The sequence below is a fragment of the Aythya fuligula genome, chromosome 8 (genome assembly GCF_009819795.1).
Source record: "Aythya fuligula isolate bAytFul2 chromosome 8, bAytFul2.pri, whole genome shotgun sequence".
NCBI lineage: Eukaryota > Metazoa > Chordata > Aves > Anseriformes > Anatidae > Aythya > Aythya fuligula.
In genome coordinates, this window is record NC_045566.1 from 3,028,369 (window position 1) to 3,045,950 (window position 17,582).

The 17,582-nt window shown below is 40.3% G+C and overlaps 1 protein-coding gene across 1 annotated transcript in view; it reads right to left on the bottom strand.

Annotated features, from left to right (window-relative positions):
* PATJ (PATJ crumbs cell polarity complex component) overlaps nt 1-17,582 on the bottom strand; it is a 141,759-nt gene that overhangs the window by 83,292 nt on the left and 40,885 nt on the right. The window contains exons 20-28 of the mRNA XM_032192027.1: nt 13,111-13,320; nt 12,130-12,243; nt 9,353-9,724; nt 8,107-8,227; nt 6,298-6,454; nt 5,146-5,217; nt 4,101-4,278; nt 3,095-3,205; nt 1,924-2,001 (exon numbers count right to left, since the gene is read on the bottom strand). Coding sequence (XP_032047918.1) covers nt 1,924-2,001; nt 3,095-3,205; nt 4,101-4,278; nt 5,146-5,217; nt 6,298-6,454; nt 8,107-8,227; nt 9,353-9,724; nt 12,130-12,243; nt 13,111-13,320 — 1,413 coding nt within the window. The remainder of the gene's footprint in view (nt 1-1,923; nt 2,002-3,094; nt 3,206-4,100; nt 4,279-5,145; nt 5,218-6,297; nt 6,455-8,106; nt 8,228-9,352; nt 9,725-12,129; nt 12,244-13,110; nt 13,321-17,582) is intronic.

Below are 17,582 nucleotides of genomic sequence, written 5' to 3' on the forward strand. Positions count from 1 at the left end.
TCCCCTAAGTACACAATACACCAAACAAGCTGCCTGCTTTTTGTTTGATCCCAGTAGAGGCAGAACTGTACGAAATCCAGAAGGCCCAAGAAATCTCCGAGGGCTCCTGTTCTGTGTTACCAGCAGGTAAAGATGGAAAACCTGCAGCCCTGCTTCCAGCTGCCTATGATAAACCAGTATCGCTGCAATTTAGTAACAACAGAGAGTCTAAAATTTGACCCTTTGTCTTTGTAAGACCTTAAACGTTTGGTAGAAAATCCGTGTGAAATTACACAAGACACCCAAGCTTATCCATTAGCTTGCTATGGCTCAGAAAGTCAAGCTTCTCTTACCCACTGAAAACCCAGGTGTATAAATTGTGCTGTAGCACCTTGTTACACCGTGGTTTTGAATTAGCACAGCTCCTTCCAACACAAAGGCAAAAGCACAGCTTAAAACAGCCAAACAGCAAAATAACTTCAGTATCTGTCGATAAGAAGCTCAATTGTTTTAAGTGTTTAAGTAGAAAAACCTTCAGTATTGAAAAGATAACTCATCACACAGGAACAGGCAGTTTTTTCAGCTCGATATGGTCGCTTTCAAACCCAATTCTTTTGTGCCACTTTGAAGACAGGACTGGAAATATCAGTGATTTCCCATAGGGAAGCAGACTAGTAATCCACTAATAGCAAATCTTTCCAACTCAGAGATGCCCTTACTGCAGCACAGTGTGACTGCTTTGTGAATTAATGTTCAAAGCTAAAAAGGAGCTATGTATGTAGGCAATGAAAGTCTTCTATATTCCACCCACCAGTTTACAGGACCAGTAGACGAAAAAGGTCTGAAAAAGATTAGGTTCCCTCTTTAACCTCCAAACGCTACAGAAAGTGACACGCTGTAGTCCTAGAGATTAAAGGCAATGCATGGCAAGTGCATGAGCATTTCTCAGATTAGAAATACAAACAATAAAACCATGAAAAAGGGACCGTAACTGCTTCATTATAAGTGTTATTCACTGGCATGAAAGCACAACTTCAACACCTTTCTTGATTTTTTGGAATAACTGAGCCTCACAGCATCCATATCTGACAGGATCTGAAACAAGACCTAAAAACGCTTTCAGAGACCGAGGGCCTTCTCGGTTGTACAGCGAACACTACACGGAGTTGGATCAAACCAAAACTTCACCATATTCATAGCTGACATTTAAACCACACCAAGCAAAAGTTATCATCCACACTAACTCTGTCTCTGCTCCTCCAGTCCAGATACCCTCAAAGTTGTACCTGACCTACACTCGTAAGCACAGTTCCCAGGAACAAGGCATCGAGGAAAATACTTAGGCCACTAGAGCAACCTGGCTGGGAATTAAAAGATATTCTTTCCCCTTTTTCTAGTGACTAAAACTGTGGTTTATATTAAACATATTTTTTTCCTTTTTAAAAAATTTGCTGTGAGGTTTTTCAAAAGTTCCTGTGCAGTAATTGCTTCACAATTAGCAGGCCAGCTACAGATCACTTGGTCATTTCCTTGTTTTACACAGCAATAGGAAACATAAGAGACCTAGCTGATTTAATTATCCTATAACATGATTTTACTGAATTTCAGGCAGCCTCACATTAAGGATATTATTTGTTACATGTTATTATTTCTCTATTTCCACTGCACAAGGAGAATCAATTTGCTTCCCTATGGAGCAAGACAGGTACTTCCAGAAAAATGCCAACGAAGAGCTGTAATAAGTGCAGGGTTTCAGCACCAGGGGAGACCACAGAACATTAATCAGAAACCTGCCTTCCATTTGGCAGAAATTTGGCAAACGGTACTTGAATCAAAGATATTTCAACAAAGCACTTCAAATTTCACTTCAGTCTTCACTGGGGCTCATCATACAGTTACAACGCTTGTTATTTCGTAAAATTTGGCATTAAATGAAATAAATACCTTTTCACTCTTATTTTCTTTGTTTGCATCCTGATCTTTGCTGACTTTGATTCCCTTAGGCTGTACAGCAGAAACCACCTGAAAAACAATGTATGTATTATATACAATTAGCATTACAGTTGCAAAACAAACATCTAAGGTAATGACACCAATAAAGCTCTATCCAGTGCACTTCATTTTGTCCCATGTAGAAGTACATTGCAGTACAGTTTTGAGTTACATGCTTTTACTGAAGTTATAAACATGCTCTGTTTTTTTAGTGCTCACTGTTTGATACCTAGCCCCATCTCTCTATTCAATTAAGCATTACTCTGAAGTCAACAATATGAATGCACACACTTGATATAAACCTCAGTTTGGAGTCAGTTCTTAAAATATCAGTCATTAATTATTCAGAGCTGATTAATATGTTTGCCCAGGGCGTCAGAAAACAGAGACCAGTGTCCATGCACATAGACACATTATAAAAGAAAACATTTAGCCACTCCATAATATTCCTCCCTGCTGTTCTTTATTCTTACAAGGGGAAATATTTAGGGTAGTTTGATTACAGCTGGTGGCATGCACATAGATTAAGTTCCACCAAAATACCCAAGTAATAGCTCTTATTATATCAAAAGTATATAGAAGTCTTGTATTTATTTTTTTTTTTGTATATACTTCAAGGCATATAGAATTGTGTGCTTTTTCTTAGACAGACTTTAAGAGGTTTCTTGCCTTAGCCTTGAAGATGAGGAGACACCGACATCTCTTGAAATTTAACTTGCTCTGAAAGCACTGCTTGAGGTTTCTCGGATGGTACATTTTACATGGAGCTGCTAGAGGGAATCTGGCTACTTTTCATCACGCTTTTGTTCATTTGGATAACAGACTATATTTTTAGATGATGAAATACAAACAAATGAAAGCACACGGCCAGAATCAATTGCACAGATGGGAGAACCGAATTAACACCTAGTCAACAAATTTATCTCTACCCAACTTACATCAGAAGAACATGGTTTTGAATCGGGCCAGATAAGTAATCATATGGTCTATAAGCAGAAACTCTGACAGAAGGGATAGACATAAAAATTGACAGATTTTGCAAAAAGAAATTTATCCAAGTTTAAAAGAAGACGCATAATACACATTTATTAATTTTTGGAATAAAAAATAGGAATAAACTCACTTTTGGTAAGTTAGACAAACTCTGAACTACAAACACAACAGGATTTCCCGCATTCTTGATAGCTTCTACTGCTTCCTCGTGTGTGGCATTCTGTAGGTCTATCCCAGAAACCTAAAAAATATTGTTTATTTTCATTAGGTAGCTTGTCTTTTGCACCGAGCCTTTACAAGGGACCACAAACATTCACAGGTTAGTGTATATGAGGAAGGTACCAAAATCAGTCAACAGAAATTATTTTTGAAAGATTTTTCCATGATACTTCAAGGAAAAGCATACTGCTTAGAATTTATTCATAATAAAGATGGCCATATGTTTCGCAAAGTAATTCTAGACAAAAACATAATGAGTAAGACTCTCGCAGAATGCTGGGTATAGTACAACTCTTTCAGATTCTACTTGTTTGTGAACTAAATCCGTTTTGAAACAATTTTTCAAAACATCACATACAACCCTGAAGCACATACAAAAATGGCATTCCCGACTGTCATCTCTGGCTGTGCTGATTTTCACTTATTTTTCTCCAAATGAATACGTCTGAATCTGGGCTCCCCAAGGCAATAATGCCATTCACACCTAAGCCACTTCCCATACTCAGGATTTTCCCTTAAACTGTGGTTAACCAGATTGTTAACTACCCCAAATTATCAGACAAAATAACAGCCCAAATTTCAGTATGCACTTCTATATTTGTAATTTAGGCCAACAAGTCAGGGCATAAATTATTACTTATTATTCATTTATATAAGAAGGTTTTTTTCCCCTTCTCATTTCCCCATCAAATAGCTATCTTTTCTTAAATATACAGAAGAATGTTAAAAGACCTCCACAGCTTGACGTTTAAAAAAGAAAAGATGACAGTACGGATATATATATTTTTGGTTTTCGAAATGCATTGTCATCAATACTTCACATAAATGGTGGCAGTATTTTGTTCTTCCCTCCATTCTCCCAAAGCCGAGACAAACTTTATTTCTTAAATTGAAAAGGTAGGTCTATCTGCATTTACCTCAAGTATTTTATCTCCAGTTTTTAAAGCCCTCGTTCTTCCTGCTGGGCTGTCTTCCAAAACTTGTTTGATAAAGATCCCTTTAAGTTCCTCTCCATTCTTCAGGCGCTTTATGACGGTTTGTCCACCAACAATACTGATTCCAAGAGACACGTGTGGGTCTCTGAAGATCTCAACACTGAAAAAATATGCACAGAAGTCTAACAGCTTGAAACAGTTTCTTAAGCTACTAAATGCAAAGCGTTAAATAAATGTAAGCTTTTGGTCTTTCAATTCTGTTTAATAGAGCAAAGGGATGAAGCCAGAAGCCTAAGAATGCTCTCAGCAGAGGTGGCTTTTTACCCTCAAGTAGTCTTCACCCCACAAAAAAGAAAAAAAACCTGTTGCCAGTCCATGCCCACTGTGCTTCTAATAGGCTTTCAGTTTAGAGAAAGTCAGGGTAAAACAGCCAGGTCTTCAAGTGAACAAACTCAGCCTCCTTCAGTTTAAGGAAATTGACTGGAAATGGCAAAAACTGCAAGTGGTATGCTAAACAAATGATAAAATAAACAAAGCTTCATGCAACTTTCTGAACACTGGCTTCTGAGTATTATTTGCATATTCATCAGCTAAAGCAGAATTTGTTTAATACAGTACTTAGGACCATAAAGTCAATTTACCTAAAAATGTTAACAATACAATGAGAACGTGGTAAGAGCTGGATGACAATTCAGATTATGCCTCAAAGTTCAGCAGAGAACCCATGGAAAAGGAAACAGCAGCATTATGCACAGGTTCACACCTAGTAGGTACTGAATGAACATGAATTTGCAGAACATCCACAATATAAACCCACCAAACTTTCCCAAGTCAGCTCTATAAATAGAAGGTATAATTCTGTTGAACATCTGTTAAAAATCCACTGTATCTATGAAAGCCCAAGGTACACAAGTACCCTGAGTTACTGAGAGAAGAGGGAAGAGAAAAAAAAATATAAGAAATAATCAGGCTCAGAAATAAAGACATAAGGTAAATGGGGAAAAATAATGTAAACATATCAACATACGTCCGTGGTGGTCCCCAGTGGCTGAAGTTTGGAGTTTCTTCTCCTTCTCCTTCTTCTCTCTCAGGCAGTTCACTAATTGGGGGCAGAGGGAAGAGGGAATAAAAAAAAAAAAAAAAGCATCAACTATGCCAGGTCACAATTCCTTGCATATTTTGTATCTGGCAGTGTGACAGCAACGCCTTTTCAGAGTGTCCAGTTTAAATCAAATGTGCACAGTCAACAGACTAGACAGGAATTTTTGTATTTAGGTTTAAATGTACTTCAGGAATGCACCAGAAATAAACATGATGGGCAGGCCGAATTTATTAGCTGTTCTGCGATATACACACTTCCACTGCTGTACCTTATTCTGAATGGCTATTCAGGCAGTTAACATTTATTTTCTGATTAATATGCTGTGATGCTTACAGAAGGATATAAACATGATAAAGCCAGTCTAGCTTACCAGAAATCTTAGTGTGATGCAACTGAGAGAACAGATCCTGGGCGTTCCATTAAGCACCCCAGAACAGGGTATAATTAAACTTTTATACTACATATGACTCATCTCTTCATGGCAGAGGAATGGGAGTATCAAATTGCATGTCCCCACAGAAAGGTTGAAACAATCCATGCTTGCACTTATTTTTGGTAGACCTGAGTGTTGTCCTGTAGACCCACTCACCCAAAACTAGTGGGGGAAGCAGGGGACAATTTAAAGGTGTGGCAACTGTCTGTGACCAGTGCCAGCTCAAGGCTTCCCAGCAGCACTGGCAAGATTAAACCTTTCCAGCACAGGCCTGATGGTCATAGCTGAACTGCTCTTCCCTAAAGAAGAGAGGGAAAGAAAAAGCAAGAGGATGGAGATATAGCAAGGAACTAAAGGGAAACTCTTTAAGAAGTAAAGACCAATACTGCTAGTGCAAGCTACATCCCTCTCCTCCAAGTCTCATCTGTTCTGGCTTCTCCTCTCTGTGGGTTAGGTGGCCCAGTACTCAGGAAGAAACATGGAAAGTAAGAATTCAGCAAGGTTGTAAGTCACAGAACTGGCCCCTACCAAAGTACATATCAGAGCAGCACAAAGATTTCAACAATTAGTCAATTAAGCAAAGAAGGAAAAAAGTTACGAGTATTAAGTGAAAATCATCTGAAAACAGAAGTGTTTCTCCATACCTGTATGATGCTCTTCTAGGCTGAGCTAATGTGGTAACTCTCCCAGATTGCTGGTTGCTGGTGAAAACAAAATCCTCCCCTTTTAGTTCTTCCTTTTCAATAGCTTCTAGGTCAACGGCAAGCTCAGTTACTTTAGAGTCGATCCAAAGCTTCGTACCTGAAGAAGTAAAGGTGTGGATGTAAACTTTTGCTTCCTCTGTCTCTGCATCTTCTTGTCACCTTCAGAAATAAACCCCTTAGCTCACCATGTTCCAAATGTAGATGGTCCGTGATGATCAAGAGACTCAGTGATACAGAACACAACACAGAACATTTATTTTGAAGGAAGTTTTAACCACACTAAATTCTTTTTTACAGCAGCTGGCTTCTGATGTGCCTTCTGTAAGGCAATAACAGGAAATGCCAGATCTTTGTGGAACTGAGACATGCTTAGGTACAACTTATGTGACAGATGTTTCTTACAAAAACACGATTAGGAATAGTGAACCCATCCTTCATGCAGGGAGAGCACTGCAAAGCCCTGCTCCAGCACGGATGACTGATGTCAATTTGGTGCCATAAATATCAACATTAATTAAACCACCAGAGCTCCTTGCCAGAGTCATTAGTCTGCCATTGTGGTTAACACAGCTCCTGCTGTATATGATGCAGGTGACAAAGGAAGGAAAGTACCTCCTTTCACTCAGTGAGTGCTTTCTCAGGCAGGCTGATAAATTAGTTTGCTGTTGACATACCAAATCCTAATCACTGATTGGGGGGGGCGGGGTGAGGGACAAAAGAAAATTAATTTGGCCTTGGAGAGGTACCTCAAATCATACATACTGATGTAGTGAAACAGGAGCAATCCAGATTAAATCTGAAGAAATTTTCACCCCAAAAAATCACTTCATTCATTTCAGTGCATCCATTACCACTCAGATTTCCTGAGTTCCTCCAGGCTGCTCTGTGGCAGCCTGGGGAAGGTAACAATTCGGCCAGCAAGAGTCTGGAGAACACACATAAAACCAATAGGGGAAAATCCTCACATACAGGGTTGTCCACCTCACTCATTTGAGACGCAGTATGGAGACTGGAAAGGCATATTTTAATGTCCATTCCAATGCACATGAAGCCATCAGAAAAAAATAGACCAGACTCACAGTTTGTTGGGCTGTTGGGAAACTAAAAAGGTTGCTACAGCTTCTCGTACTGCAAACAGGCCCACGAGCTGCTCCAGAAAAGTCTCCTCCAAAGAGCAGGCTCCACTGAACTACAAACTATATTCAGAGCTGTTGCTGAGTACAAGGTCTCCAGCCATCTGACAAGGAGAAACTTTGCTCCTGAGTACAGATTATAAAACCAAGATGCAATCATGTACCATAGAGTTCATTTGCATGCGTTGGTTGTGGTAAAGTTACCTCTGAAACCTGCCACATCTATCATTATTATTATTGTTAGGTGTGAAGATCCATAGAATCAGCAGTCAACAGTAACTGAGACAAATTCCTGACAGAAATTACATGCGTAAACAAAATAGCTCAAGCCTGGAGTCCTCCTGGGGATGTAGCTAGACAGAGGAAAGTGATTCTTTGCAGACAGGACAAAGCTGCAGCCACTTTCAATATTACTTGTGACAACTGTAGGTAAACATTTGAAGAAGCAGCAAGAAAACGAAGCTGCAGCCTATTAAAAGCCAGACTGCCTTGAGCCTGCAGAGCTCTTCATTTGAATATTTTATCGTTTGAAAGACTAAAAACAAGTTTGTGCTTTGGTATAAAAGTTAAATTTCTAAACACAAAAGTACAACAAATAAAAAAACTTTTTACGAACCTAAATCCATCTGTTTTTCTGTTCCTGACTGGGTAGCTTCAGTATCCAATCTGCCTTTTTGATAGCTGCTGTGTGCTGTAGTTCCAGAAGACAGCGAACTTACGCTAGCATTTTCTTCGTACTTCACAGAGGAGAAAAAAGTAATTAAAGTTAGAAAGCAATAGCAGCAACTTATATGGAGATATTTAACATGAGCATTGATTTTACAGCAAACGTTCACATTTCCTCAGCTACATTCATATTTCCTTATTCAGGTAACTACAAAATACTAACCATTCATCTAGACACTATATTAAGGAAAGGTGTGAAAAACATATTACGCTATTGTAATATAAGCAATTGCTTCTTTCTACCTGCCTGCAATCCAGGCAGGAAGTCGTTTACTTGTTTGTTTGTTGTTTTTAGTGACTAATGTATAGACCGAACATTGTGCACTGTGGTATAAAAGTGTCAGTAGAAGCTACAAAGTTAGCCTGTTTATGTACATAGCACATAAGAAGATAGTCAGAAATGCTCTGTTGCTGTGATATTAAATCCTTTTCCACTTTAGTTTTTTTCCTATAAAGGCATAGAACTTAGAAGCTGGCACACGGAAGACTGAGGTTATCACTTTTTTCATTAGCGAGTGAATGAACAACTCGGAAAAGATATTCTCAAGAATACTTGAAGTAGTCTTATGAGTTTTGCAATTTATCCAAAACTTTGACTCCTTCTACTCCTTTATCTACCAGAAGTAGATATAAAAGGTATATTTTTACCATTGCTTCTGCCATATCATTTTTCACTCAACTCCATTACTATCTAGCTCAAAGAACTGATTGGGTCTACAACTAATGAGGAAAAGATGGAGTTCTTTTCACTGACATCGCTGCTGAAGAGCCTGGCCTACTAAAACCATAACTTGACTCCAGCTGTTACTGAAATGCATCAAATTAGCAGAGCTTACAAAAAAGAAGTGAGCCCAGGTGTCAGAGATGGGAAAGAAGACCCAAGCAGGATGCCTGCAAATAGGCTAACCAGAGCGTGTGCCTCATTCAAGCAGGTCAGTGTACAGACACTGAGGAACACAACAGAAGCTTCCACGGTACACAAAATGATAGATGGTGTCTACTAGAGGTACCCAGATCTCATCTAGTAATTAAAACACAAGACAGGCTCCTTACAGGGTTCAGATCTGGAATTTTCCTTGAGGTGTACAGGCCTCGCAGTCAGGGCACAGCACCGAGCCCCGCACAGCACTACTCACCATTTGCTCCTTACTGAATGGGTATTCCAGGGACTGCTCTGGACTTAAGTTAACACTAGATCTGAAGTCTTGCGTTTTAGCTGTCTCAAGTTTCTCAGCCCATTGTTCTGTATTGAGGTTCTTCCCTGAGCCTGCTTCCTGCTGATGTGATGCATTGTATTTCAGGAAGTCTAAATGATCTTCATACACATCGTCCACCAACATCTCCCGTTCCTCATCCACGTCCTCTGTTCTGGGTTTCCAAAATTCACGCATCTCCCAGGACTCCTTCTCGTACTCATTGTCATTTTTAGAAAGCTGGAATGACCTTCCCAAGTCCAAAATTGGTTCATCAACAGCTTCTTCTTTAAAAGGTGTTTCATCTCTGAAGCCCTGCATAAAACATTACAGGAATATAGATTTTTACATTACGTTTCTTGCTAACTCTTTTAAAGCTGTTTTATGTTAGAACCGTATGAAAATTACATCCTGATTTTTAAAGTGAAAATCTTCCACCTTATGCATTTTTTCTCAAGGAAAATGCACTCTCTGACTTATGATTTTAATAGCAAAAGTAGGCATTGCAATTTCCTTTAAATATAACGAAATGTAAGTTGGACAGCTCAGATATTGCTGCAGCAATATCAATCAGCCAACCAATCTAGACTCAAGTTAGGGAATGAGGATTATTAAATTTCACTAAAAACTCCAGGAAAAAGCACACACAAATCCGGCTAAAGTGTCTTTGTGGCTCGAATTATTGTCATCGCTCTGTGGACGCACACATATTTCTTACAAAACCACCGCAGCAGTTAAATACAAGAAGAGCCTGATAGTTAGCTGATAAGGACAGATGACCATATACTCAAAGAAAAAAAAAAAAAAAAAAGACACTCTAATAAGTAATTTGCTGTTTAAAACAGTAGAGAACTGTTTTCTGAGTTCAAACCATAGAGCAAGGTGCAACAAAACCAAAACCAAACTGCCAGAAAGTGCTCATAATTCAAGTGCGAGTCAGGAAAGAAAGGAAGAAACAGACAAGAGCGTAACGAACCAACACAGCAATGCTAGCTGGCACAATTGCACCACATTAATAGTCTAAAAATTACTCCGTATTCATAGGCATTAAGTGTTCCTTTTTGCCCTGTGTACCTTGATCTCACTAAATACCCGATCTGAAGAGATTCTGATTCTCTTCAACATTACTTCTTTTTCTTTTACTTCCACAGCATCGTTCTCCGAACACTGTGGTCTTGCAAGAGGCACCAATTTCCAACATAATATAAAAGTGGACTTTGCTCAGAAACAAGACAGCGATTTATATTGCCATCTCCTGATCCAGCACGCAGCTACAGAATCACAGAATCACAGAATTTCTAGGTTGGAAGAGACCTCAAGACCATCGAGTCCAACCTCTCACCTAACACTAACAGTCCCCACTAAACCATATCCCTAAGCTCTACATCTATGTACAACCACACACTGCTGCACTGCAGTACCAGGCTCCACCAACCGTACAGGGAATCTTGCTAGCATAATTGTAAAGTCTACCGTTGGAGTGTGTAAAATGTTTAAGATTTTTGTTTTGAGTCAGCTTCGTTGGCACTATGCTAGAACGTCAGAGCACAAGCCATCATGGCACACCACTCTTGGCTCTCATACGAGCAGATAAGGTAATAAATGGCATTTTTATAACGCATCTCCATGCTGCCATCGATTCTGTCATACATAAAGTAAAGCCAAACACTAGCAAATACAATCGCTTGTATTTTGTACAAGTTGATTATTACAGTGCCTATAATCAACAGGACTGAGATGCAATACTCTATGTAAGGATGCTTAATAACATTAGCTTGATTTGGGAAGTAGGGAAACAATCTGAGCTGGCCCAGGACTCATTGCTCTGCCAGGAACCCTTCCTATGCACCTTGTAAACAATAAATTCCATTTTGCCTCACGAATATCAGTAACACTTCCAAGTTAATTTCTACATAGTACACCTACATCTACACCATAATAGTGCTCCTTTTGTTTGTTCTAATACATAATTTCAGCATTAAAGATGGGTTTTTGTCCACAGAGAGGCAGACAGGTTTAACAGTATGAAAATCTAGAATTTCTAGAAGTCTGTAAAGAATGCATAAAAAGAATGCATTTAACATTGTAAATTAATTCACGTTTGTGGAGCATTTGAAAACAAACGACAAAATCTCTCTCACTCTCTACAAGTCAGTACTGCAATACAATTGCCTATGACTGTGGTATCTGAGTTTCTCTTGCTGTATTTAGTGCTTCATCCTCCTGCAATCAAGTTATTTCTCAGAAAAAAAAATAATCTGAAAAAGAGACTAAAGAAATTACTCAAGACCACACAGGAAGTCTATGAAGGAGAGATCTCCAGCTTGCCTTGTACAGCAGACTAATTCTTTGTTTTGCTTCATCATAATACAAAATGTTCCATCCCGTACCTTACGTTCCCAACAAAGCAGAACCAACTACTTATGACTCCCAGTAATACACCATTCCTCTTTCATATCCGAGGTATCCCAAGGTATTTTAATCATATAGTAAATTTGATAGGGCAGTCCAGGAACTGCACTGGTAAGTACAACGCATATGCCTGATGTTCACAGTACAGTTAGTATACAGTTAGCTCTTAGGATCTATAGGGATACTAACCCAAAGCATATCCAATACTGAAATCTATGATCTTATCTGAAGGGCACGCTGTCTTCTGACTTTAAAACATTATTTCCTGTCCTATAAACTTCAGCTGAACCAAAAGAATAACCAGATACCTGTGGTGCTTCAAGTATTATTGAGAAATTATCTGTTGGCTCTGGAGATCCAGGGCTGGGTTTAACGCTTCTGGTATCGACACCATGCATGTTCTGTTCCTCTTTGCTTTCTCCCTAAGAAAGGTGATCAAAACGGTAAGTCAGAAAAACAAAACAAAGAACTAAAAGCTCACATTTTTCAAATAAAAGGGAAGAAGGCAAAACAGCTATTAGGAAAGAGGGTGAAAAAAAGTTACAGAATGATAAAAAGGAAAATGTCACCACTGGAGAAGACAGAATAAAAGCTGTTCTCTTCAAGATATTACTACATATACTGTTAAAAAAATGCAGAGGAAAGACAGATAAGAACAATGACGTAGCACTATTTTTTTTAGAAAAGGAAATAATTTATTTAACAGCCTTCCTACATTCTTATTCCCCCCCCCTCTGCTACCAGTTTGAGCTGCAAGCGCTTTCTGTTGGATTGTGCTTTACTTTAATTAATTTTACCTGCTTGCCCTTGATCAACAACACTGCAGTGTTCACAAGTAAACTACTGCCTATTCCAAAGCCCTGATTCCAGAAAAAAGGAAATTCTACTTGAATTTACAGTCTGGACTTCAAACAGATTAAATTTCTTTGATGCGACTGGAGCTCAAGCAAGGACTTAGCAGTGTCTCAGAGTGAAATGGACTTCAGCACGTATTTAATTAATTTGTCAAATTGCTTGAACCACATTACACCTACACATAAGGCCAGTTCACACCCAAGTTTGCCCTTCTGATTCCATTTGGATGGTCTTTCAGACAGAGTTTGAGAACGCCAGTTTTCTCATCAGGCCTTTAGGCCTTTGAGCTGCCCATTTGCCAGCTACCCAACACATATCCGAGGTGCACACACGGCAAATTAGCAGCTTTCCACATACATATGAATTTCTCCCCCGAAATACAACAACCTGATCTATGTCACAGAATGAGACAGAAAAAAAATCGCAGTCCTTACCACCAAAGGTTTGCAGATTCCAAGAGAAACTCTTCCTGGGGGTACAGATTTCAATACTTCCACTGCCTCTGCCAAAGTTGCGCTGTCCAAATATTTCTCATTGACAAAGACCAAGCGGTCCCCTGGTAAAAGCCCACCAGCACGTTCAGCTACTCCACCTGCCACCAACGAGCTGATCACAATGGCTGTTCTTGTTGGATCTAAGGGATCCTGAAAAAAAAAAAATCCCCAGAAAGGCAATGGTTATTCTGAATAGATAAGGAGCAGTTAAGCACGTTCCTCATCTTATTCTACTCAACAGAAGTTTGCTAAGACATTAAAAAGGACTGTCCACTAATGCAGTCATGGCTTGCAGATTGCAAAACGAAAGGTTTGCAGTAGGGAGATATTCTGTCACTTGCCTAATCCATTAGGAAATTTTTAATTCTAAAGCTGACTGATGCCCTGCCTGCCCTCTTCTAACATACGGCGAAACAGCCAGGCCAACCTGCAAATAGAAAAACAACACTGGCACTCTTCCACAGCCCTCCATCCAGCCTGCTATGCGCCAGCGTTACATAAAATAACCATTCTGCTTGCTATTCGCAAGCTTCATAGCAGCAAAAATGGTTTTAAAAATCACTACAAGATTAGAAACTTTATTTAAAATATTAATGTATTAAATTTAAGAATTAAAACTACAACATACAAGAATCAGCACTATACATTCACTGAACTACTGCAGTATTGGTGCTTTCTGAAATCTGCAGGACAGCTTACAGAAATTTTCTCCACTCATGAGGCTTCCTTAAGAAAGAGGAGAGGATCAGCACCAGAAAAGCAACTAAGCTCTTTACCGAGGACACAGAGCACCGCAGTGATGAATACAGAGAAACATGAAGCAGACAACATCATACACATTGGAGAGACTAGACTGATGAGAAGATAGTCACTTCATCAGTTTTTTTCCCACTATTCACCTTTGCATTGTTACTTCTATCAATCACAATTATGTCATTTCTGTCACACATTCAGCCATTTAAAAATTCATCCTCCATCCACTGAAACAATCAAAAATTATTACAATATGGCAAAAAGACACTCAGAAGTCTTTTTTTAAAAAAAAAAAAAAAGATTGGAAATCCTCCTTCTCCTTCCCCTGAGTGTTTACAAAGTTCAGAAACGTTCCTTGTATGCACTGTGTCTTCAAAAACATAACCACGTACTATTATTCCCTCAGGACCTGCACAGTATTCAGGGCACGGGAGGGACCAAACACTGCAGAATCCCAATCAGAAAGACCACCACGAATTCACACCTCAGTGTTAATTTGAAAACAGGAATGCTTTTTTTCACTCCTTATTTTTATACAACCATACACCACTTTCCAAGAGAACTTTTTTTTTAAGGTATGTACAAACATATGAGGCAATGAACATAATATCTGCAAAGTGGCTGAAATCAGAGGAGTGAAGTTAGAGTTCAGCAGGAAGAGCCACGCTGAGGCTGAATTCAAGTAATACGTGCTGGTAATAGTTCTCTGCTGTTCTACTGCTTAACCCCATCATTTTATAAACTTCACAAACACTGGGTGTCAGCATCGTAGGGAAGAGGCTTCCTTACTAGCATCATACCCCGAAAACCAAGCCTAGGAACTTCCCTCTGCTGCATATCGCTGTTCTGCCCGCTGAATATGTGCCAGTTTGCTCGGCTGTTTGACAGGTTGTACCTTGTACAACACAGGGTGGAAAGGATTTCATATGTTTCAAACGCCAAGCTATTCACATTGCGTACACTTCGGGAATTACCAGAAGGCAAAAAATAAACCCCAACAAATGCACAAAGTCCAGAAAAGTACAAAAGGATTCCAAGAAGTAGAAACAATAAGAAAGTTTGCTTTAAAAGATCTGAATTTTGAAAATGTAAAGTTACTGCTGCCCTTTGTGTCCTGGCCTTACCAAGAAACCCATGTGCCCAACCACCCTGAAGACGGCCAAGCACAGAAGAAACACTCCATTTGACAGACTCCTGAGAGGTTTTCCATTTTTGTTTCTGCTCCAATGCATAAATAACCTTTTGGACTTCTTTGCAAAACCAGGATCACATTAGGATAGCTGTTTTGAAGTGAGGAGGGCGCTGCTTGCACTAGGAAGGCTTTGCTCATAGAGCCAAAGCAGCAAGTTTCCTTATCATTGGCTCATCTTGCCATGGCAAGCAAGGTTTATGCTGGCTCCCTAAATGGGTGAACGCTCTCTCAGCAAAGCTGCACCTTTGCTGACACAACAGCTTTCCTCCTATGACTTTCGCTGCCTTGGCTATATTGATTAAAAAAAACCTGAACAAAACAAAACCAGCACTCATCCTTACTGATGCAGATAAGCTGACAAAGGTTTGCAAGCGAATGGCTGGCCCGGTAATTATGGCACTGGCTGAGAACATAGAGAAAGAAGCTCAAATCCCTGCTCTACCTGATCCAAAGCTTCTCTCCTTTTGGTTCCAGATAGAATCGCTGAAGTAGGACAAGGGAATCCCACCTATACAGCTTCTCCTATACAGATATTCAAGGCCAGTGGCTGAGCCACCCCTTTTCTGATGACAAACAGTCCTGTTTCAATGCAAGTTTTCACCAAAATCAAAATATTTTGGCATCAATAAATCAGCTTGTGTTGGTAAGATTTAGTCTAGCTGTAAAAGTAGCCAACTGTAGTCCTGATGCTAACAAGGAGAACGGTAAGAGTTCCTGCAAGCACACGTAGCTGCACAGTAAAGGGCTGAGAGCAGCAGGGTGAGCAGCATCGCCGTGCAACATCTCATGCAGAGCCTAAGTCAGGTATCAGAACTGCTTCAAAAAAAGCAGCAAAAGAAATCTGCTCAAGAAAGGGAACTGTATCAAAACCCATTGATCAGGCAAATACAAAACAAAGGTTATAATTTCACTGCTGGTTTCAAGCAGAGGGAGCTATTGTACAGGAAGAGAAGAGCAATGTAGGCTGCACGGTGACAGGGTTAAGCCTGTAATGCGGGCAGTGCTGTAACAGCCCCACATGTTCGTTACCGGCACCATGAATCACAACGCGACCGCCGGGAGGAATGCAACAAAAGCCACATGTGAAGACAGAGACCTACCGAATTTCAAGGTGTAATCACCGACACGTATCTCTGTAACTTAACGTGAGGGTGACTGCCACTGTGGGTCGCACCGTGCTTTTCTTACCAAAACAAAAGCAGCAATGGTTTTTTGGGAACCTTGCCTTACAGTTTAAACTCGAACGCACCCTAAGGAACACCACCTGCTAAAACAAGACAGCAGCCGCTAAATTCACATTCACATCTTGTAAACAGTGAGTACAACTGGACAAACAGTGCTAGCAGCCAGCTGAAAACCAGATTCTTACTTTCTGTACAAAGTGCAAGAGACAACTTCCCCCCAGAGTGCCCTGATGGGCTTTGGGGCCACCTCCACAGTAAGAGACCCGCCAGAGCCATTTGAGGTCACTGAACGACGCTGACTGGGACTGCACGTGCCTACCCTGAGGCTCCTAATTCATTTCTCTTGCCTTCTGTTAAGCCAGATAATCACGATTTTTAGTCACTAGCAGTCGAGGTCTGCATTTCAGTCTGCTTTACAGCAAAGAGTCCATTTATTTGGATGCAGTTTCCAGGCTGGGAAGAAACCCCGTCCCCAAGCCCAGCGCTGAGATGTTGCAGTAAGGGCACTTTGCTGGGATACAGCGGGGACTCCAGGTGGATAGCTGAAGCAGTTATCTTCCCACAAAAGCCTGTGTTACAGCAAGGAGGGAATGTTAAGAGTGTCCTCTTAAAATGGGCCTGAAATGGGGCTGGTACCTTTAGCAAGGAACTTGTAACCTCAGCGTACTGCACAAAGGAGCCCTTCGTGAACAACGAGGAGAAGGAATCACACTGGAAAGTAAGGCTGTCCGAAAAACTCCTCACTCACAAGGCACTGATACAAATTCAAAAGAAAAAAAAAAAAAAAAAAAAAAAAGAGAAAAAAAAAGGATTACACATAAAAAAAACCCTGCAACTTGTATGAATAATGAAAGCTGACCACTGCTGTGCAGCAGCAGCAGCCCGGGATGCCGGCCTCCAGGTTACCCTTGGAGAAGGCAGCACGTTGTGGCTGTTGTCTTTCCCTTTGTGCTCGAGCCAGCCACGGAGTATATGAACTTGTTCAAAATAGTCACAATTTATTCACACTTAGCACACCGTATATTTAACTGCACTCAACCGGAGTTTTTTTCCCTTCCCCCCTACCGCTCCTCATCAAAACCCACCAATGTTTCCTGGAGGCCAGGTGTCAAATTTTTCTCCTCCTTTTCAGAGCCTCATTTGTTCTGGCTTCATTTAGCAGCGCAAAGAGTCAGGCAGGGGCCACTGCAGTTGCTGCCTCTGGGATCCCCGTGTTTGGAGCGGTACGAAGTCTCTTAAAAACCTGAGATCTGCTAAAACGTTAGGAGTCCCAGGGGCATGGA